The sequence below is a fragment of the Linepithema humile genome, chromosome 2 (assembly GCF_040581485.1).
Source record: "Linepithema humile isolate Giens D197 chromosome 2, Lhum_UNIL_v1.0, whole genome shotgun sequence".
NCBI lineage: Eukaryota > Metazoa > Arthropoda > Insecta > Hymenoptera > Formicidae > Linepithema > Linepithema humile.
The window spans coordinates 33,342,281-33,360,839 of NC_090129.1; the positions used below are offsets into that span (position 1 = coordinate 33,342,281).

The following is an 18,559-nucleotide window of genomic DNA, read 5'->3' on the forward strand; positions in this document are numbered from 1 at the left end:
ACCTGCGGTCGTTGCCGCGGCGACGAACATGGCATCATAATGGCAGCGATCGAGATATTTTCGAGCTCCGTCACTTATAAATACAAGAGTAGAATACACTCTTGTGCCTCAATCGTCGTCTTCCTGTTTATTGTGTTATCTTTGTTCACGCCGCTTTTTATAATCTACAATGCCGGAGGTAAAAATAATTCTGACCTTTTTATATTTAGAAACACGCAGCTTACAACGATGTATTTATCATTCTGTAACTTCAGGTATCTGGGTGAAAAATCGGATGCATGCGGAAACGCCGGAAGTGCACTTTGAATATAAGTATTTGCTACTCGCGGAAGTGGATCCCTCTAAGGAACCTATCGTGTGTTCTACATTTACGACGTACAAGGAAAACAGGATCAGAGATCACTGCACAATAATCAAGGTGGTTCTTTTTAATTAACAATATTAATAACAGTAAAAATATGATTGCGTGCAACATAATGTAATTTTAATTCATTAGATTAATGACAGAAATCGATTATTTTTCAATTATTTATTTAAATATATTATTTATATATTTGTATTCTGTTATTACTTATTTAGGTGCGGGAAAACGATGTGAACGGCGACGGGCAGAAGGATGCACTGAGGTTTGAAGCACATTTCCACACGGACAAGCCGGTGAAGTCATTAAGACTATTGCTGTTTTTCAATTTCCAATTAAAGGTAGACATTCGTGAATCCGAGCTGTTTTCTTTAATTGATGGATTTTTTTTCGTACTGTACAGCATCTCATCGAAGCGACGATAGAATCTATCGGCGTGTTCGATCATGTGTTAAGTCACGAGGCTCAAGAGATACGATTCTTCGGGGATTTGGAGTTACGGCAGAAGGGACTTTTGCGCAGCGAAGGCCTCTACGAGATGTACAATCATAGCATCGAATTGTCCAATTATTCTCTACCCGAATTGCTGCTGCGCAACTTTAACCGGAAGTGTGCGTGTACCTTCGTATTTTTTTAGAGATTATTTCGTACAAATACAGCGAAAGATTACGATAACACGTACGTTTCAAACAGTTTCAGCCAGAATCACAAACGAGCGGGTAACTCAACGAAGCGGTTTTACTAGCGACGAAGCGGTCGCCGTTATCGGCGAGCTGTTCTACACGGAAAACTTTATTTATTATCAGCCGAGCGTGTGGGAGGAACTCAAGTGGGCATGGATCCAATATATTTCGTGTCTACTGGTGTTCGCATATGTGGCTAAACACGTCTTGGTATTTTTATTTAGCAGAAGATACTTGAATACATACATTGTAAGACCATGGATGAATAAATAGGTGCCAAATAAATAAACAGAATAAATCCATCCGATAAATTTATGTCTTGCGCGCGTACGACACTAAATTTCCCTCTAGGATGTTCCATTTCTACCGCGTTAAATCTTCACCAAGTATTATCGAACTTGGATTTTTCTTTAAATAGAATTTACAGTCGTTGTTTATTGTATCCGGATTCTAAAATTGAATACAATAAATATCTGACTGTATTCTCATAAAATTTAATATATATATATATATTCAAATATTGAAAAAGTTTATCTTTTTTTTATGCAGCCCGAATCAGAAGGACAGCGTTCTTGCGTTTGGTTCGTGTTATCAGCATACAAATGGGATCGATAAAAGAGAAGCAGTGGTGCCGTTTCCACTTTCGACAGTAGCGCCGGCATCGCCGTTGACGTCGACATCAACCCCCTCGCTCGTTCTCGTGGCTGGCGTCGATTGGCGGTTCGATGAGGGTGGAGACTGCGCCATGTCCGGCTGTATCTCCGTCGTTCTCGCGTGCACGCGCACAGTACACAATAATCACACGTTGACAGTCTATTGACCGTGAATGACACCGGATGGACGTTAGAATGGGTGAGTCTGACACAAGGTCGTTGTTGAATTGATGGAATTCGACTCGCCTCTTCGTAGCCAAAAATCCACGGGACAAACTGACATTGCGTGTTTTTGCACGACTAAAAAAAAAAACCACGTCTCATTTGTAAAGTTTTCCAAGCATTTTTTTGTGTTGATTTTATCAGACAGCGCTATCCTGACAATATCTCCCAAAGTTTTTCAATTTTTGCCTTTCTTTGCCACCTTTTCATTTTGATCGTGATTTTCATACACGATCACAAATGTTTCTCAAAGACATTTTAAACGCAGAGTAGCGAGACTCGGCTGCGACGCGACACCTCCAACATGTCCACGAAACCGAAGGAGAAGGTCATGGCCGCTATTCGGAAGCTTTTCCGATCCTCCGACAAGATTGCGGATCAAGAGGGAGCCAGCGGCTCGACTAATTCACCGTCCAGGAGACTTCTGAATCGTCATCACCGTCCGGATGTCGTCACTCCAGCGGACGGCCCACTACCGGAGAATGCAGATCCCACGCATGCCGATCGCAACTGTTTTTTCAAGATGAAGAAGTCCACAAAGGTGTGTACAGTCCCTGGTTCATGGAAAAGTCACAGAAGAAAACTTGTTAAAAGATAAATCCACGAGGATTTCAAAAGAAGCGTTTTAAAAGACGTGAAAAGAAACGAAATTCTTCGCTTATCTCTCCCTCTTTGCTTATCTCTTCCTCTGAATAAATAAGCTCGAAGCAGGATATGTGATTATCTTTGGGGCTTTAAATATTTAAAAATTGATTTGTACAACAGGATAACGAAGTATGCAAGCCCGCCTGCGACAAAGACGTCGGTCTGCGCCGATTGATGAAGGAATTCAACAGAATCCAAAGAGCGCAACGCTACGGCGATTCCGCCTTCACCGCGGAGCTCGTCAATGATAATGTGTTCGAGTGGTTCGTCCGGCTGCACAAGATCGACCCGGACAGCAAGCTTGCGGCCGATATGCGCGAGCTAAAAATACCTCACATATTGCTGCACGTGATCTTCCCGAAGGAGTTCCCGTTCGCGCCGCCCTTCATGAGGGTGATTTCGCCTAGGATCGAGCAGGGCTTCGTGATGCACGGCGGCGCTATTTGCATGGAGCTCCTCACGCCGAGAGGATGGTGCTGCGCGTACAGCGTCGAATCGATGATCATGCAGTTTGCGGCCAGCGTCGTGAAAGGACAGGTGAATATTATTTCGAATTCCGCCGAATAATTTATTTCATGTATCGTATGATAAATAATTTCTATTGGCATTGTAATTTATCGGCACGCGGGTTTCTGCCAATTTACTGATTGTGTTTTAAATTCAGAAACAAGAACGCTAGTTTTTTTTTTTTTTTTATATGAAAAGCTAGCCTTTTTTCAAGAAATTTAATTTTATCTTGTTATTTGCGATGAAAATAAGCAGAAACAAGATTAAAATTGAACGCCTTGGTAATATGTATAAAATTATTGACATTATTTACGTTGTAATTTGTTATTTTCACATACTGATTTCTCAGATTTATGTGTAGCCTTCATCTCGACAGGCACAAGTGGCGAGGAAGTCGAATCCAAATAAAAAATATAATCAGCAATTGGCTGAGGAGACATTCAAGAATCTGGTGAGAACGCACGAAAAGTACGGCTGGGTGACGCCACCTCTTGCCGAGGGTTGATCGTGGAATATCGCATCGATGAATGTTGGAAGAGGTCTGTGTTTCTTGTTCGTGACGAGGCGCACGAAGCAGCTTGATCTTTTGCCGATTTTTCCGGAAACATCGACAGTGATTTCTTTGTTCCGCCAGGAAGTCGAAGTGTAATTTCGTTGTCGCGTAATTGCTGCAGCCAGAAGAATGCACAAGCCAGCTTGTCAGGTGAACAAAGTGCGCGCCGAGAATTTTTTGTCATTTCCGCACATTTTCTGACGTCTTTTGTAACAAGTATGTAGAGATATAAAGAAAAAGAGTTTCGAGATTTTTTAAAAAATCCTCTATTTTTCGCGTAACACTTATTACAGCACGTAAAGGAGCAAATATTAGTCGTAAGAGTATAATTTTTTCATTATGCCAAAGACACAAATGCTCATGCCAAAGAATTTGAAGAAGTCCATATCCGGTATGTCGGAAGGAAGTTTTTTTGAAATCTCAAAACTTTCTCTAGTCCTTACTTCTAGATACCGTCATGCCAAATTAATTATTAAGACGAATATGAGATCTTACAATGTTATCTTCGTTTGTTTTTTTTTTTTTTTTTTTTGATCGGCAAAAGTTTGCAAGATTTACTTGTTGAATATCGGAAGCTCATAACAGAGTATTCTGTTTCGCTAGCTTCGAAAAATGAATGAAAAGAAACGGGACGTTGCTCAATAATGTATAATGAATTGTTACCGTTAAATGTGATTGTTTATGTACACTTAATTGAAGGACCGATTAAATCTGTATGTACATATAAACAACGAAAAATAAAATACCCATAGAATAGCTTATTCTTCCGCTCTGTAATACTCAGCGATATTTTACAAGGAAGAATGTCTGAGAGAATTCTTCCATAGAAACGGAAGTCTCGATTATGAGCTTGTACGATAGTTTTACTTCTTTCGAAACCTGACAATACTGATGCGTTACAAATGGTTTTCAATACGTTTCTTGATCCATTAATCGCAGAAGTGTTTGTATAGCCGTTATGTTGGACATATATATCTGTATGTGCCAAATAAATATAGTTCAACATAATGCGTCCCTTCGCAAGACTTCAAATTAAGGTTTAGCTCGCGCGTTTATCACACACGCCAACAGTTCGTCGCGAATAAACTTACAGGTGTTAGCTCTAAATTAACAAGAGATTATATCCAGACATTCGACTTTAATGTGGTGCCGAGAAATAATGTTTGTACAAGATTTTCAAAAGCAAATGACAAAAGTTAAATACAAATAAAGTATTTATAATTACGTTAGAAACCGTGATTGATGTTTTTGTCCGACGCATGTTAACAGTACTTTTGGCCTATTTATCGTACACTTACGGAAATTCGGCGGCAGGCATATATTATCGCGTGCACATTAACTATTATACATAAAAAAAATTTAGAAATACTAAGATACAGCACGAAAGAGCGCTAATCTTCTCCTGTTAACAGCTTACAAATCTGATTGTCAGTTATTATATTTAAAAACAATTTTCACCGCCGTTTTATCAAATTTGTTAGAATAAAGTTGCTATTGAAGAATTTACCATTATGTCTGTATGCCCCTTAAGATATATCTGCTCTTACAATATTTACGGATGATTGGAATAACATTACGCATTTTTTTGTTACAAATTTCATTTTACAAAAAAATATAATCTGCTCGCTCGCTACACAAGGCACACGATCAGTCATTTTCAAAGCTACTTTGATTCCCTATTGGTGCGTGAGCAGTTGTCCGATTGAAATACGTGTAGATGACATTTACAATTCATACTCGGAAGCACGAAGGACTCTGTTTCAGAGAGGCAATTTCTCGTGGCAACTATGTGTGAACAGTCTGCCTTTTCTCTCTCTTTCTAAATGTTACATTTCTGTTTGATATTGTTTCGAAAAAAATATTTCTCTTAGAAAACAATTTTTAGAATTTTGCCATTAGAGAAGAGATTTATATTTTCGAAAAGCACATAAACATCTGTATAACGAAAATGATATCTAAAAATGTTCGATGTGACAACAAAGTTAAAAGTTAAAAAGTTAAATTTTTTAATTAGTCATTAAAATTGTATATGAGCAATATATAAATTAAATATTCTCTATGTATATTCTTAATTCGTATTGTATGATATTTACTTTCTACATAATGTACAAAATTGATCTTATTTTGTCATATGACACAATGACAAAACAATTTTGGGCATCAAAACCGGTATAATTTAGCTGAGCATAAATTTGTATTCCATAATTTTTCGTGAATAAATATGCACGGTAATGAATGTAATCCTTAACTCATTAGGCTCACTAAAATTATACCGGTTTCGATCCTCGGTAATTCAATAGTATTCCCATGCTATTATGCTATTATAAATATATCTTCATAAATATTTTTATGCTTCTGTAATCCAACGTAGTCAACGAAAATGTGACGTGTATACGGATTACGTATTAAAAATATTTCTCCTAAATATCTTCGAAATTTTTGAAAACCCGGAGGCAGTGTCAATGATCGAATTTACGCGCTAAATTTCATTATAGCGATGATACGCACGAAGCGGTCACGTAAATAATAAATAATCACGAATATATTGTATTGTAATTGTATAAAAATTATTTCCGCGGTGTAAAAATGCATCGATGACGTTTATTGCTATGTTCCTCGCGCACACATCGTTAATACTTACAATTTATAATTGATAATGTTTCGACATTATCACTATATATTAATTGACTCGTCAATTACGATCTCATATGTCCTATCTACCTACGAAAAAAGTACGACGCTTGCGAAGTGCAGTCCTGAATTCGCGCGTCATAGTCCTCCGATTGCGCACACACACTCACTCGGTCTTATCTTCTTGCACGCACATGAACAGCTTGGCGCATACCATGTTGAATTTATCTGCAAAATATTCGCATATTTATTATATATTAATGCTAATAATTAATTACGTAAACATTGCGAGAGGTTTTTAACGAGCTTTCAAAGGTCGCGTGCGACTTACAAGATCCGTTTTTGAGCCACGCGGGTTTCCTTTCCCATTCGATGAACGTCCAGTAAATAGGAATACCGGACAGGATTATGATTATGCCTACGCCCACTTCCCACGGCGAGACGTAACACGGGAAGATGACCAGGAATGTGCAAATAACAAAGAAGATGATTGGTAAAACGATGGAAACCTGGAGGACAAAACACGACGAAATTAGACTTTTGAATCAAGTAGAGAAATAGGACTCTTTTTTTTTTAAGATTTTGCAAAAAATCGTAATAAAATTACACACATACACACCTTTATGGGACGATGGAGATCAGGCCTTTTGTAACGCAGCCACAGGAGACCAGACACGGAGAGTGTGGTAAATAGAGCCTCAACGAAGCTGACATAATTTATTAGTACGTAGACATCCTCTATGATGAGGAGTATCAGGGTGATAATGCACTAGAAACGGAAATTATAGTTTAACGCTCGGAATTGGAGTCCGACACAAGAATAGAAAAATTGCTCCCGCGTGCGTATCGGCGCTTTAGAATCGATCGCGAGCCGCGAAAGAGCATATTCGAAAATGAAAATTAAGTAACATGCGCAATTGGTCTTCGAAAAGTATACACGGTGTTCTAGTTTGTTCATACTTTTTTCCCATTCGATCAGTTCGGAGCTGGAACTTTTCGCGGACATTCATTTGTATCGTCGCTTTTTTTAAAAATTAAATTACGAATTAAAAATTTACACAAAAAAATTAAAATAATTAAAAAAACGAGATAATCACTTACAAAATTGTACGATACACGTGCGTGACTTTGAGCGCGATCGGTCTTTTTAATTTCGTTCGCAGAAAGGAACGGAGGCCACGAACTACTATAGACTTCCGCTACCGATCGTGAAAGAGATCCGAGTTAGAGAGCGACATAAAAGGATCAATTTTCTCTCAATTAACGAGCCACAAATCAAGATGCCGAGCTGTGGTGCGCCGTCGCCACTCTGATCCGGCTGGCTTCGTTTATTTCATTAAGACGGCTTTAATGTAATTTTGCGGGGCCCGATTTATGTACGTCAATTAATTCCATTCCCAGCGATTGCACGGGCCGAATTATCGCGCAGATTGCTTCCATATCGAATGTACGTAGATGCAAATGTATCAATCACCTTAATTATTTGCTCTGATCATATTATCTCTCAGGTATCCAAAATATCTGAATCAATTGTAAGACATGCCTATATGATTTTTTTAATGGATATTTACTTCTAAAAAATTTCCGAAGCTGGATCATATTGTGTATTGTAAAATTTGTGTAAAATAATAAATGGCTATACATTTTTTCATAAGATTTAAGTTTAGTTTTAGTTTTGTCACAAATATGATAAACGTTATCTTTATTGGCTTAACTCCGATAGATCGATTAATAATATACCTATTAAATATCACATATAACAATTCCATTTTCCGTCACCAGATAAATTCGCGATACGCTGAACAAACATACATTTTATAGTGATAACAGAATAGTTTTTTATCATTATGCGGTTATCGACAATAATTAAAATGACAGGAAAAAAATACATTTGTTCGGTTTTCAAGGTGAGTTTGAAATTATCATCGTATTGAATTGACTGCAAAAGTACAAGTCGTTCGCGATGTTTCCACTCGATTTTTATTCGATTTTTATTGAAATAAAATTATTTAAATTTGATCGACAGATATTATATTCGGAATCGACCGTTTTATAACACTTTAATTAAAAACTCTGAAGCTAAGGAATTCAGTTTTATGAAATAAATTTGTATCGCTTTTTCACTCGCCCGTTTCTTTTCGTACTTTGATTAATTTAACGAAGAAGAATTTGATACTCACGAGGAAGATGAGAGATGGCATCGGCGTCAAGTTGCGGACGTTAATCAGGGAAATGGCAGTGGGAAGATGCCCGTTTCGGGCGCCGACAAAGAATAATCTGGACGACGCAAAGATCGCGCCGTTCAATGCTCCGAAAGTCGAGCACGCCACGAAAAACGGCATGATCCAAGACATGACGCCCAGTAGTTTATCGCCGAAGGTCTAGAAAGGAAATTCCATAGCATTAATGCTACACTGGCGAAAGTGGAACGGCATCTTGATTATACCGGAAAGCGGCCGCAGGATTGCGCAAGTCTCTTATTTACATCAAATAAGTCATGTTAAATCACGATTCCTATCACGTGTAACGATACTGATTTTACCGAAATTGTATCTCTCTTTGAAAAAAGAAGACAATTGCACGAATCGAGGAAACCAATTCGCTCTCTATTGCCCAACATATAACACTGTGCAATTTAGTGTAAGTTATTTCCGTGATTTAAATAAATTGTCCAGAATTTTTCTCTAAAATTTACTATTTACACGTGATTTTTGTATATTATTCTTATTTCAAAATATGTAATGAGAATATATTAATTTTTTTGCTTTGCAATAAATCCATATTGCAGATCAATATTCACATTAATAATAATTATTATTAAATATAAACGCAACTCACCACAGCGACAGCATTGGAAGCAAGTATTTCGTCACGCGTGAGTACAACAAAGTAGGCGACGTTCGCGAAGACATAAATCACTGTCACCACAGGCAATGATATACAAATCGCCTTAGGAAGATTCCTGCAAAAATAAAAAGAAAATAACATTTATTACAAAAGTGTGCAATTAGAAATTTCTATTAAAAATTTAAAACGAACAAATATTTTAAATTTTAATTGCACTTCACACGTTACTTATTTTTCATAAATATAAATGTTCTAATAATATAAATAATATTAAAAATTAACAGTACAAAACACATTAATTTCCGCCGAAATAAGCAAATAGTTAATTTGACCTGGATTTACATAGTTTCTTCCGATTACAAATTAATTAGAAAAGAAATTGCAAGAATTCGCAATTACTTGTAGGGCTCTTTGAGTTCTTCCGTCACAAAATTGAGGTAATTCCAGCCTGAGTAAGAAAACAATCCGGAGTAGATCGCCAGAGCGATGTAACCGGGCTCGGTGTTGGTGCCTGCCATCGGAGATTTGAAGTTCTCCGTATGGCCCATGCAAAGCCAATAGAAACCAGCCACCATGATGATCACCAGAGCGAGGATCTTGGTGGCGGTAAAGATATCCTGCACCCTAGTTGCCCATTTCACGTTGTAACAATTAATAACGGTTAACAGACCTGCGAACAACGGTAGAACACAAAGATTGCCACATGTTGTTTGCCATCGCGCTCGCACGCGCGTGCAAGATAATCCAATACGCCTGAATAACGTTTCCGGGCTATATTTAAAAGTCGCATACACACATTTTGCGCCGTATTTTCGCGGATCGGCGCAGATCATCCGCGTGATAATCGCATCTCTCATCGCGCATCGAGATACTTTTAGCCTAGCAGGTGTTTGTTATTTCATTGACTTGCTTCAATTTATATTCCGCGTGTCTAGCGCACACCAAAAAGATCGTTATCCGTTTACGTAAATAAATGAATGGAATAACATAATCTTACATGTTATCACGGCGGCAAGGAGCCGCACTGCTTCATACGGTGGCTCGCATCCGGGCCAAACAGGTTGCAAGATGTACTGCGCGAATGTGAGCGCTGTGATGGCATTTCCCGTCGGCACGAGGATGAATAACGCCACCCAGAGGTAAAGAAACGCCGGTAAGGGTCCGAAGGCGTCGCTGATGTACGCGTAATCGCCGCCGCTTTTGGGAATCATCGTACCTGTAAATACAGAAAGGTATCATCCATATGTTTTCCTTATAAGAAAATTAATTCGGCATTTCAAAGTTACTAAGATTTCAACAACGTGTGTTGAATCACTGTTTCCAGTAATTTAAAATCAAACTAAGAAATAAATGAGCGAAGAGTGAAAGAAAAGTGAAAGGGAGACAGAAAAGTGAAAGGGAGATAGAAAAAAAAGAGATTATAAGAGAAAACATATGTGAAATAGACAGACATGAAGATCACAGCGCGGTCATGTTTTATATTATTGTGCCTGATATGATTTTATTTGTGTGACGTCAAATTAGATTAATTTCTCAAAGCCGCCGACGATATTACACATGTCAAGGATCATCAGGGCGGAAGACACATCGGTATTGTTTGCCATTGATAATCGTACAATGTAATATTGTTGAGTGTTTTGTCCGGTCGGGTCGGGTCGGGTCGAGAGCGTGTGCCATCGCATTATTGCAGACTCTGCAATTCCCAACGCGAATTGACTTTGTCTCGCGATGATGCACGCCGGCGATGCACCTTATCATTCCGTCCATTCGCCTTTTGTGACACCGTGCTTTTATGTCCGATTCATCTTCGGTGATCCTATTTTTAATTTAGTTTTATCGTATATGTTTCAACTTGTAACACTTGCTCCGTCTTCGCAACTCAATACTTAGTACTATCGTTAGATACACAACCGGATTTCGTTACAGTGTGTGCGAAATCTGACGCACTGTTTAACGTATTTTCTTATCGGTGCTACAGCTGAAAAGAACACATGTTCGTGCAATCTTAAACACATATGATTTTAGATTCAGCTCTAATTTTTGCATATTGTCTTTTAATTAAAAATCGCTTGACACTCTACAAATATTAATCAGCCAAAAATTGGTTTCTTTACATTACAATCGCTTAATTAGAAGTTAATTTTAATGTACATAAATGTTAATTTTATTTCAAATAACAGACAATGAATTTAGCTTTATCAGATTTCTTGCTAAGGAAAGAATTTGGGAACTTAGTTTTATTCATTTTGATCAAGCGAAGAAATTATGTGGCTTCTCCAATTTTTGAAAAAAATTGAATCGAGTTATTCACGCATTGATCCTTTAATTTAAACTGCAAAAATCATTTAATTTAATTGCAAAAATATTTTTCTAATTTGACGAGCATTTGACGAGTATGTCGTTAATTAAGCGTTCCGTATGCAATAACGATAACGAGATAACGATAATCATGGATGTGGTTTGAAGCGCAAACACTTAATCAGATTGGTAATTTACGAAATTGCCACAGTTTATACATGACAACGTCCGGTTCTCTCGTTACAAAGTAATGACAGTTTAACTTCACCTCCGTTCGCAACTGTCACGCATCCCTTTGATCTCGATTAATCAACGACGTTTCTCACGAAACATTTTCACGCGCGGCGGATTTGCTTAGTTATTTTGCCAGCTGTGCGAAATCACGAAAACAAGCGTCAATTAAGACGCTCGAATCCGCTTAGAACAAACAATGTGTATATTCACGCGTATGCAAATGATATCGTTTATCGTTATCAATGTTGAGATTCTAAATAAAGACAGTTAGCACCAGATATCTGTTCCACGTAAACCAATATTGCACAATGTCTATGTCGCGTGGAAATAAATTAAAGGCAATTTTATTTTAAGCAAAATCGATGCAGTTTGCACCTAGAATAAAAGCATCCCTATATGTGATTATGTCGTCGATACATGATTATGCCAACGTTTGATTACACTTTGATCTTTTGCAACGCGGAAAATTTTTTACAACTGAAATGTATTGTTGTATGTTATCGTTATTAACGCAAAAAGAGATTCACGAATTTGTATTACGTGCTCTAAAGACTGGAATTTATTTTCTTTCACTTAAAAAATTATGATAAATCGATAACCACTGACCGAGATATATAAATGCATATATTTTCAAAGATATAAATGTAACATGTAGATAATCAATAGAGGTCAGATGCTGAATTACTTCAGATCAGAAAATGTAATACATTATCTGAACATTCGAAGCTGATAACTTTTCCTCACATTTTATAGATAAGAAATATGTGATTTGATTGCAATTTTTTTATCAGACAAGATTAAAATTTTTTATCAGATGACATAGAAAGAAATTGTGCGGATGGCAAGGTCGTAAATTCAAATAGCGGATCTTGATAAACTTTGACACTCTGAGCAGAAGTGGAGTTTTAAATTTATGGCCGAGAATTATCAATAAACAGAATAAAAAGAAAGTCTACCACGTTAAACAGAATAAAAAGAAAGTGTACCACCTCAGTCAAAAGTTTTTATCGCAAGAACATTTGGCCAAAAGTATAAAAATTATTAATTTATATAGATATTTATAAATAAATTTTGTCATAAAAATAAAATAATTATTAATTTAGTACATAATACATAATGATAAAAAATATAAAAATTAAATTAAATCTAGAACTTTCTCTTACTTTTTCTATTTTTGTTCATATTCGTCATTCATGAGATTTCAGGCTCGAGTGTAATTTTGCAAAACGACTTCGAATAAAGTGATCGTAAAATGTCTGAATATATATTGCATTGAGCTGTGATTCCCGTCGAGAAAAATAGCTCGTTCAAAATTCTCACTCGGTCCCTTCTCAGGTCATTGATGCCAACGTATCTTATTGTTAGTCATCGAGATATCGCACGAGTACAAGTGTTCTGTCAACATATGGCTGCATCGACGATATGCCACGCGTACTAAACATGCAGTCCTGTTTGATATACTAGTTAAGACAAAGAGACAGGAAGCAGACATTAAAATAAACAAAGAAAGTTTGAGATATTTGCCTTCTGCAAATAGGAAGTCTAGAAATTTGAAAACATTTCAAAAGAGATTATGATCAATAAATAAAACGTGCAGAAAGATAACATTAAATACACAAAATTAAACAATTTTTGGCGTAAATAAAACATTACTTTTCAAAAAACAATTTATACTACATTTTTCGCTTTTCAGAAAAAAGTTCCACTATATTCTTCACTCAAAACTAACTGAAAAAATGGTTTTTCAAAACTGCTTCTGATATTTAAAATTATTCCTGCATCATAAAAAAAGAATGAAAGAATATTATGTTATGAAATTGTGAACATTACAGCGAAATAACATTGTCATTGCTTAAGAAATTTTGAAATTCATCAAAAACTTATTGTTAGCATAACTTCGCGTGTTAGTAACATCATTAATAATGTTTCAACAACTGAATAAATTTGCAAAAGAGGGATAGCTCTTTCTTTTGAAATTCAATTTTATATTAGAGAGCACGTTGAGAGCGGCTCCCCACTCTATCAAGCGCGGGAATTTGGAGGACCTTCGAGCAACTGCTTCGCGAAATTTCGTCATTCACTCACCTAGTTCGGCATAACATAGGGCTCCGATGAGCGACAAGATTCCGGAAAAGATCCAAACGAAGAGAGCCTGGCCGACGCTGCCACTGTTCCTGAGCACGCCCTTGGGCGATACGAAGATACCGGCGCCGACGATGATGCCGACGATGATCGCCACGCCGTCCCACAGCCCCAGTTCCTTTTTCAGCTTGATACCTTCGCCGTTTGCGTCGGGCCCCGCGGCATCGGGCCGCAGGACCGTCTTTTCCGCCGGCGCCACTTTGTCCGGCATTTTCTAGTATTTGCACACGTTGCGGAACTTACACTCCCCGTTATTTCCCGCGTTTTCACGTTTGACGATCTGCAGTAGTCAAATGTTGAACGCGGCGTGCCGCGTGGACATCGCCGGCCGCGCGTCGGCGCGTACAACGCGATCGTGCACGTGGGTAGACGGGAAGAAGGCGGAAATCCAAAACGGAAGAGAACGGCGAGAGAGAAAAATGTGAAAGACTCGTCTAGTCGCCACGTGACAAGCAACGTTCGCACGACGGACACACGTGTTCGACTGCGATATCGTTCGCGGCCAGCCGTTCTCTGCTCGACGATGTGCACTCCTCCTCTTCGCGCTCGTGAATGCGATTGTGTCGGTAAACGCCAGCTCACCACCTCTGACCGCCTCTACCCTGCACGACGGCACGATCGAACTGGCGCGACACTGGCAGCAGAGAGTGCGACCATGCGCTCCCAGTGGCGCGGAAACGGCCGCTCCGAAATTGTGCCGGAGCGTATTGGCATCGGCTCCGAAAATCTTGCGAATGCGGATCTTTTTCCGCGACTACACAATCTTTCTCTTGAGGCGCCTGTGAAAAATATTTACAAACAATTAATTTAAAACGTGACAAAAAATCAAAATGTCGGAAATCGAATATTCAATTGCGAATATTCATTTAAAATAAGTTTTGTTCATTTCTCGTCGTAAGTTTTTAATCTCCACGTGTATAAATAAAGAAAGAATATCAAATTTCCTCCAAAGTTGCGATTCAGCAAACGCAGAGTTTTGCTGTTCTATCGGATATTCTGTAGGCAATATGAATGTTTTTCCAGTGGAATTGCGATGAAAAACAAGGACTATAAATTACTTACGCATCGAATTCATCCACGAAAACATGAATCAACAATTTTCAATTAAATAGAAATGTTCGTAATTTGAAACCAACTTCTTTCAGCAGATTCCCAATTATAATAATATTGACAAAATGTTGATATCATTTTACGAATTTCGTATTCTTCTTTTCGACACCACTGTACTCACCTAGGTCTTACGGGTTTCAAACTTGTATTGCGTCATTCCTATGCCGAAAAGCAGACGTTCTCACACCTGTGAAAACGGTAATGTATCCTCTGAAGCGTAGTCACGGACAAAGATAATATTCATAGCCGTACGAGCGGTAGGAGCGATAACCGGACAGGAAGTCCTGGAAAAGATATTGGTTTGTCAAACTCGATGAAATAACGATAAAACGCGTAAATATTGATAAGATTTAATGTCATTCGTTTCTATCGCAACAATTTGAGTGATGCTTTTAACGGATTAAAATCAGAAGTGGATGATTCTGCAATGTTAACACTTTTTGTAATAAATTCACTATCACGATCCGCGCTTATCGATTTAGCACACACAAGTCGCTACGCGATGCGACACTCAATATGCATAAGGAAAAACGCAAAAAAAGTGATATTATGCGATTGCGATTAATTCTTTTCTAATGTAAATGTTAAAATACAATTAAAAATTAAAATTTTGTTGTATATTTTAATTTAAAAAATTTAAAGATTTGGTTATATATATATACACTCACCCGAAAAAAAAGCGGTACACTGAAAATGTGGGAAAAATTCATCAAATTTCAACTGACGATAACTTCGTAAATAATAAAGATAGAAAGTTCTATAAAATACGGAAATGAAGCTAAAAATCTCTACTTTAAGAATAAATTTATTTCAATGTTGCAAAATAAATTTATTGAAAATGGCGGATGACAAAGCGCGAGCATGCAAAATTGAAAAATAATGGTTCGAGTTTGCGACGGTGCACGGTATAAACAAAAAATTGTAGCTTATTGGGATCAAAAGCGTACGAAAGTACAGAGTCTCCTCTTTAAAATGCTTTTTTATGCATCTCGATACGATGATTTTTCGCCGAGAGATTCGCATTTGAAGAAAAAGGCAGATTCTTACTTCAAATGCGAATCTCTCAGCGAAAAATCATCGTATCGAGATGCATAAAAAAGCATTTTAAAGAGGAGACTCTGTACTTTCGTACGCTTTTGATCCCAATAAGCTACAATTTTTTGTTTATACCGTGCACCGTCGCAAACTCAAACCATTATTTTTCAATCAATTGTTTTGCATCCGAAGGAGATGTCTGCAGATCTTTTGTGATTTCTCCTCCCTGACTTTTTGTTTATGCTCGACCGCACATTGCGAGAAGAGTGCTTGATTTCTCTTGATCTTTTTCTTTCGAGACGCGTTACTTATTCGTACGACTTCGTCAAAGTAAACAATAATTAATCTTTTCGCATTGAAATTATTGGTCAATTATGGCGACGATAAGTCCTGAAAAAGCTGCTCAAGTTGTAGCGTTAATTGAAGATGGGAGAAGTCGAAGGTACGTTGCTGAGGCACTTGATTTATCAGTGTCAACCGTGCAACGTGCTTATGCTAGGTACTTGGAGACTAATTCTGTCCAAAGAAGACCTGGTTCGGGACGTCCTCGTTGTACGAATGAAAACGATGACCGATTTATTGTTTTAAATTCATTAAGAGACAGACATCGAACGGCTGTTCAAATTCGAAACAATTTAAGAGATGTCCGCGAATGTAATGTATCCGTTGACACTATTCGAAACAGATTAGCGGAACACGGTCTTTTTCCGCACAGGCCAGCAAATGTACCTTCGCTTATGCGTCGCCATCGCGTAACTCGACTCAATTTTGCTGTCGAGCATGCAGGCTGGACATATGCAGAATGGAGTACCGTTCTTTTTAGCGACGAATCTCGTTTTTGTCTGTATTCTTCAGACGGACGAGAACGAGTATACCGTCGCGTTGGAGAACGATTTGCAGACTGTACTGTAAGTGAGAGGCCTAGAAGTAAGAATCTGCCTTTTTCTTCAAATGCGAATCTCTCGGCGAAAAATCATCGTATCGAGATGCATAAAAAAGCATTTTAAAGAGGAGACTCTGTACTTTCGTACGCTTTTGATCCCAATAAGCTACAATTTTTTGTTTATACCGTGCACCGTCGCAAACTCGAACCATTATTTTTCAATTTTGCATGTTCGCGCTTTGTCATCCGCCATTTTCAATAAATTTATTTTGCAACATTGAAATAAATTGATTCTTAAAGTAGAGATTTTTAGCTTCATTTCCATATTTTATAGAACTTTCTATCTTTATTATTTACGAAGTTATCGTCAGTTGAAATTTGATGAATTTTTCCCACATTTTCAGTGTACCGCTTTTTTTTCGGGTGAGTGTATATATATATATATATATATATATATATATATATATACCGAAATAATTAGGATTGCATAAAAAAATCTGTGAATCGTAATCAAATTTTCTTTAGAAGTAGATTTTACAGGAAAAAATTCGATAAATTTTGATTCGCCGTTACAGAATAAGAATTTAATTTTGCGCGCAATGATCTAACTCCCGTCTTCCGACTGTTCGCGTATCGCTTCACATTTCCTGTTTCGTTGATCGCAATTTTTCGAATTTTTATTTTAATAAGCGGGAAAATACTTCTAAAGAATCACGCTACTACGAGGAATTAAAGTAAAGAATTAAAATAAAGAAGAATTATAAAAATGCAAAAAATTTGAAATTAATTTTTTCAAAATTTTAAACTTTCCACTTTCCTTAAGAAAAAAATCTCATTTAAAAATAAAAACACTATAAAATCATAAACGTTTACCTTTCGTAATAAATATTCGTCGAGAACTTTCTGCTCTTTTGCGACACTACGTTGTCATCCAATCGTCATCGGTTAATCAAATTGGATCAGATATCTCATCACCGATTGCCGGTTGAAAAGCTGCTTGCACGTCGATTTGTTGATTACGAATCACGTAGGTAGCGAATATCAACGTACAGCATTTCGCTGTGTTCCTCGTTTTAATTAATCGCGGCACGTGCCGCTGCGGATGAAGGATCATGTTCTCTCGTGAGAAAGCATGATCGGCACGGTGCGTATGCGATACTGGAGTCAGTGATACTGAAGCGCGTCACGTCCGAGCCCTTGCGCTCTCTCGCTCGCAGAGAGTACGCATCATCATCATCGGCATTGGCGCATGCAGCCCTAAAAAAATCAACGTCAAATCGACGCGGAAAAATATTTGTAAAAGTCGAAGATGTAACATAAAAATAACGGCAGGTGACGAATACTTTCGGAAAATTCTTTTTTGAGAAAGCCTTCTTTCGATGTGTTGCAATGCTTCATGTCGTATATAGGATGCTCCGAATGCTTCGAATGCCGAAAAGAATAACACCTGCAAAATTAATTCGTGATGTAAAAGAAAACGACATTAAATTGTTTATCATTGCGGACTCGACGTCAAAAGGATTTGTAGATTTTACGTTGCCAGAAAAATATTTTTTTAAAGTTATCGCGAAATTCCGTTAAGAAAATTTTTGCAAGTATAATGATAATGTGTTTTATGTATGATAATGCGATTCTACTTACAGCAATGCTTCTACGCCATTGACGTCGCCAACGTACGTCCGTTTTGTTAGTGTCGTGCAACCTTCTCGTCATTATCATTGCATTATTATCGCGCTATTAGTAATGCTATGTATA

General features: G+C 37.6%; 3 protein-coding genes across 6 annotated transcripts; 2 read left to right on the forward strand and 1 right to left on the reverse strand.

Annotated features, from left to right (window-relative positions):
• The first annotated feature begins 39 nt into the window (after positions 1-39).
• LOC105674851 (transmembrane protein 231) lies at positions 40-1,346 on the forward strand. Its single transcript, XM_012371462.2, has 5 exons — positions 40-178; positions 255-418; positions 580-702; positions 765-972; positions 1,055-1,346. Exons 1-5 carry the CDS (start codon positions 40-42, stop codon positions 1,315-1,317), a joined length of 897 nt encoding a protein of 298 aa, XP_012226885.2. The 3' UTR covers positions 1,318-1,346.
• Positions 1,347-1,488: 142 nt separating this feature from the next.
• LOC105674852 (ubiquitin-conjugating enzyme E2Q-like protein 1) lies at positions 1,489-5,126 on the forward strand. Of its 4 annotated transcripts, none has more exons than XM_012371463.2 (4): positions 1,489-1,896; positions 2,188-2,460; positions 2,685-3,101; positions 3,433-5,126. In XM_012371463.2, exons 2-4 carry the CDS (start codon positions 2,224-2,226, stop codon positions 3,574-3,576), a joined length of 798 nt encoding a protein of 265 aa, XP_012226886.1. In that variant the 5' UTR covers positions 1,489-1,896; positions 2,188-2,223; the 3' UTR covers positions 3,577-5,126. The 4 variants fall into 4 exon arrangements, with proteins under 4 accessions (XP_012226886.1, XP_012226888.1, XP_012226887.1 ...); XM_012371465.2 differs by having other exon boundaries at positions 3,448-5,126; XM_012371464.2 differs by having other exon boundaries at positions 2,193-2,460.
• mnd (minidiscs) lies at positions 4,133-17,988 on the reverse strand. Its single transcript, XM_012371458.2, has 10 exons — positions 17,678-17,988; positions 15,008-15,170; positions 13,720-14,555; positions 10,100-10,318; positions 9,502-9,772; positions 9,094-9,217; positions 8,436-8,636; positions 6,875-7,024; positions 6,587-6,764; positions 4,133-6,483 (listed from the first exon to the last, which is right to left on the reverse strand). The coding sequence occupies exons 3-10, from the start codon at positions 13,985-13,987 to the stop codon at positions 6,422-6,424; spliced, it is 1,473 nt and encodes a 490-aa protein (XP_012226881.1). The 5' UTR covers positions 13,988-14,555; positions 15,008-15,170; positions 17,678-17,988; the 3' UTR covers positions 4,133-6,421.
• Between the last annotated feature and the right edge of the window lie 571 nt (positions 17,989-18,559).

Excerpts from the sequence above, each read along its gene's own strand:
- LOC105674851 (XM_012371462.2), top strand. The coding sequence starts at position 40 with ATGGCAGCGATCGAGATATTTTCGAGCTCCGTCACTTATAAATACAAG. Across the intron at positions 419-579 it reads ATCACTGCACAATAATCAAG|GTGCGGGAAAACGATGTGAA; the intron begins GTGGTTCTTTTT and ends TTACTTATTTAG. Across the intron at positions 973-1,054 it reads GCGCAACTTTAACCGGAAGT|TTTCAGCCAGAATCACAAAC; the intron begins GTGCGTGTACCT and ends CGTTTCAAACAG.
- LOC105674852 (XM_012371463.2), top strand. The coding sequence starts at position 2,224 with ATGTCCACGAAACCGAAGGAGAAGGTCATGGCCGCTATTCGGAAGCTT. Across the intron at positions 2,461-2,684 it reads AGATGAAGAAGTCCACAAAG|GATAACGAAGTATGCAAGCC; the intron begins GTGTGTACAGTC and ends TTTGTACAACAG. Across the intron at positions 3,102-3,432 it reads CCAGCGTCGTGAAAGGACAG|CCTTCATCTCGACAGGCACA; the intron begins GTGAATATTATT and ends ATTTATGTGTAG.
- mnd (XM_012371458.2), bottom strand. The coding sequence starts at position 13,987 with ATGCCGGACAAAGTGGCGCCGGCGGAAAAGACGGTCCTGCGGCCCGAT. Across the intron at positions 8,637-9,093 it reads CTTCCAATGCTGTCGCTGTG|ACCTTCGGCGATAAACTACT; the intron begins GTGAGTTGCGTT and ends TTTCCTTTCTAG. Across the intron at positions 6,765-6,874 it reads ATCTCCATCGTCCCATAAAG|GTTTCCATCGTTTTACCAAT; the intron begins GTGTGTATGTGT and ends TTTGTCCTCCAG.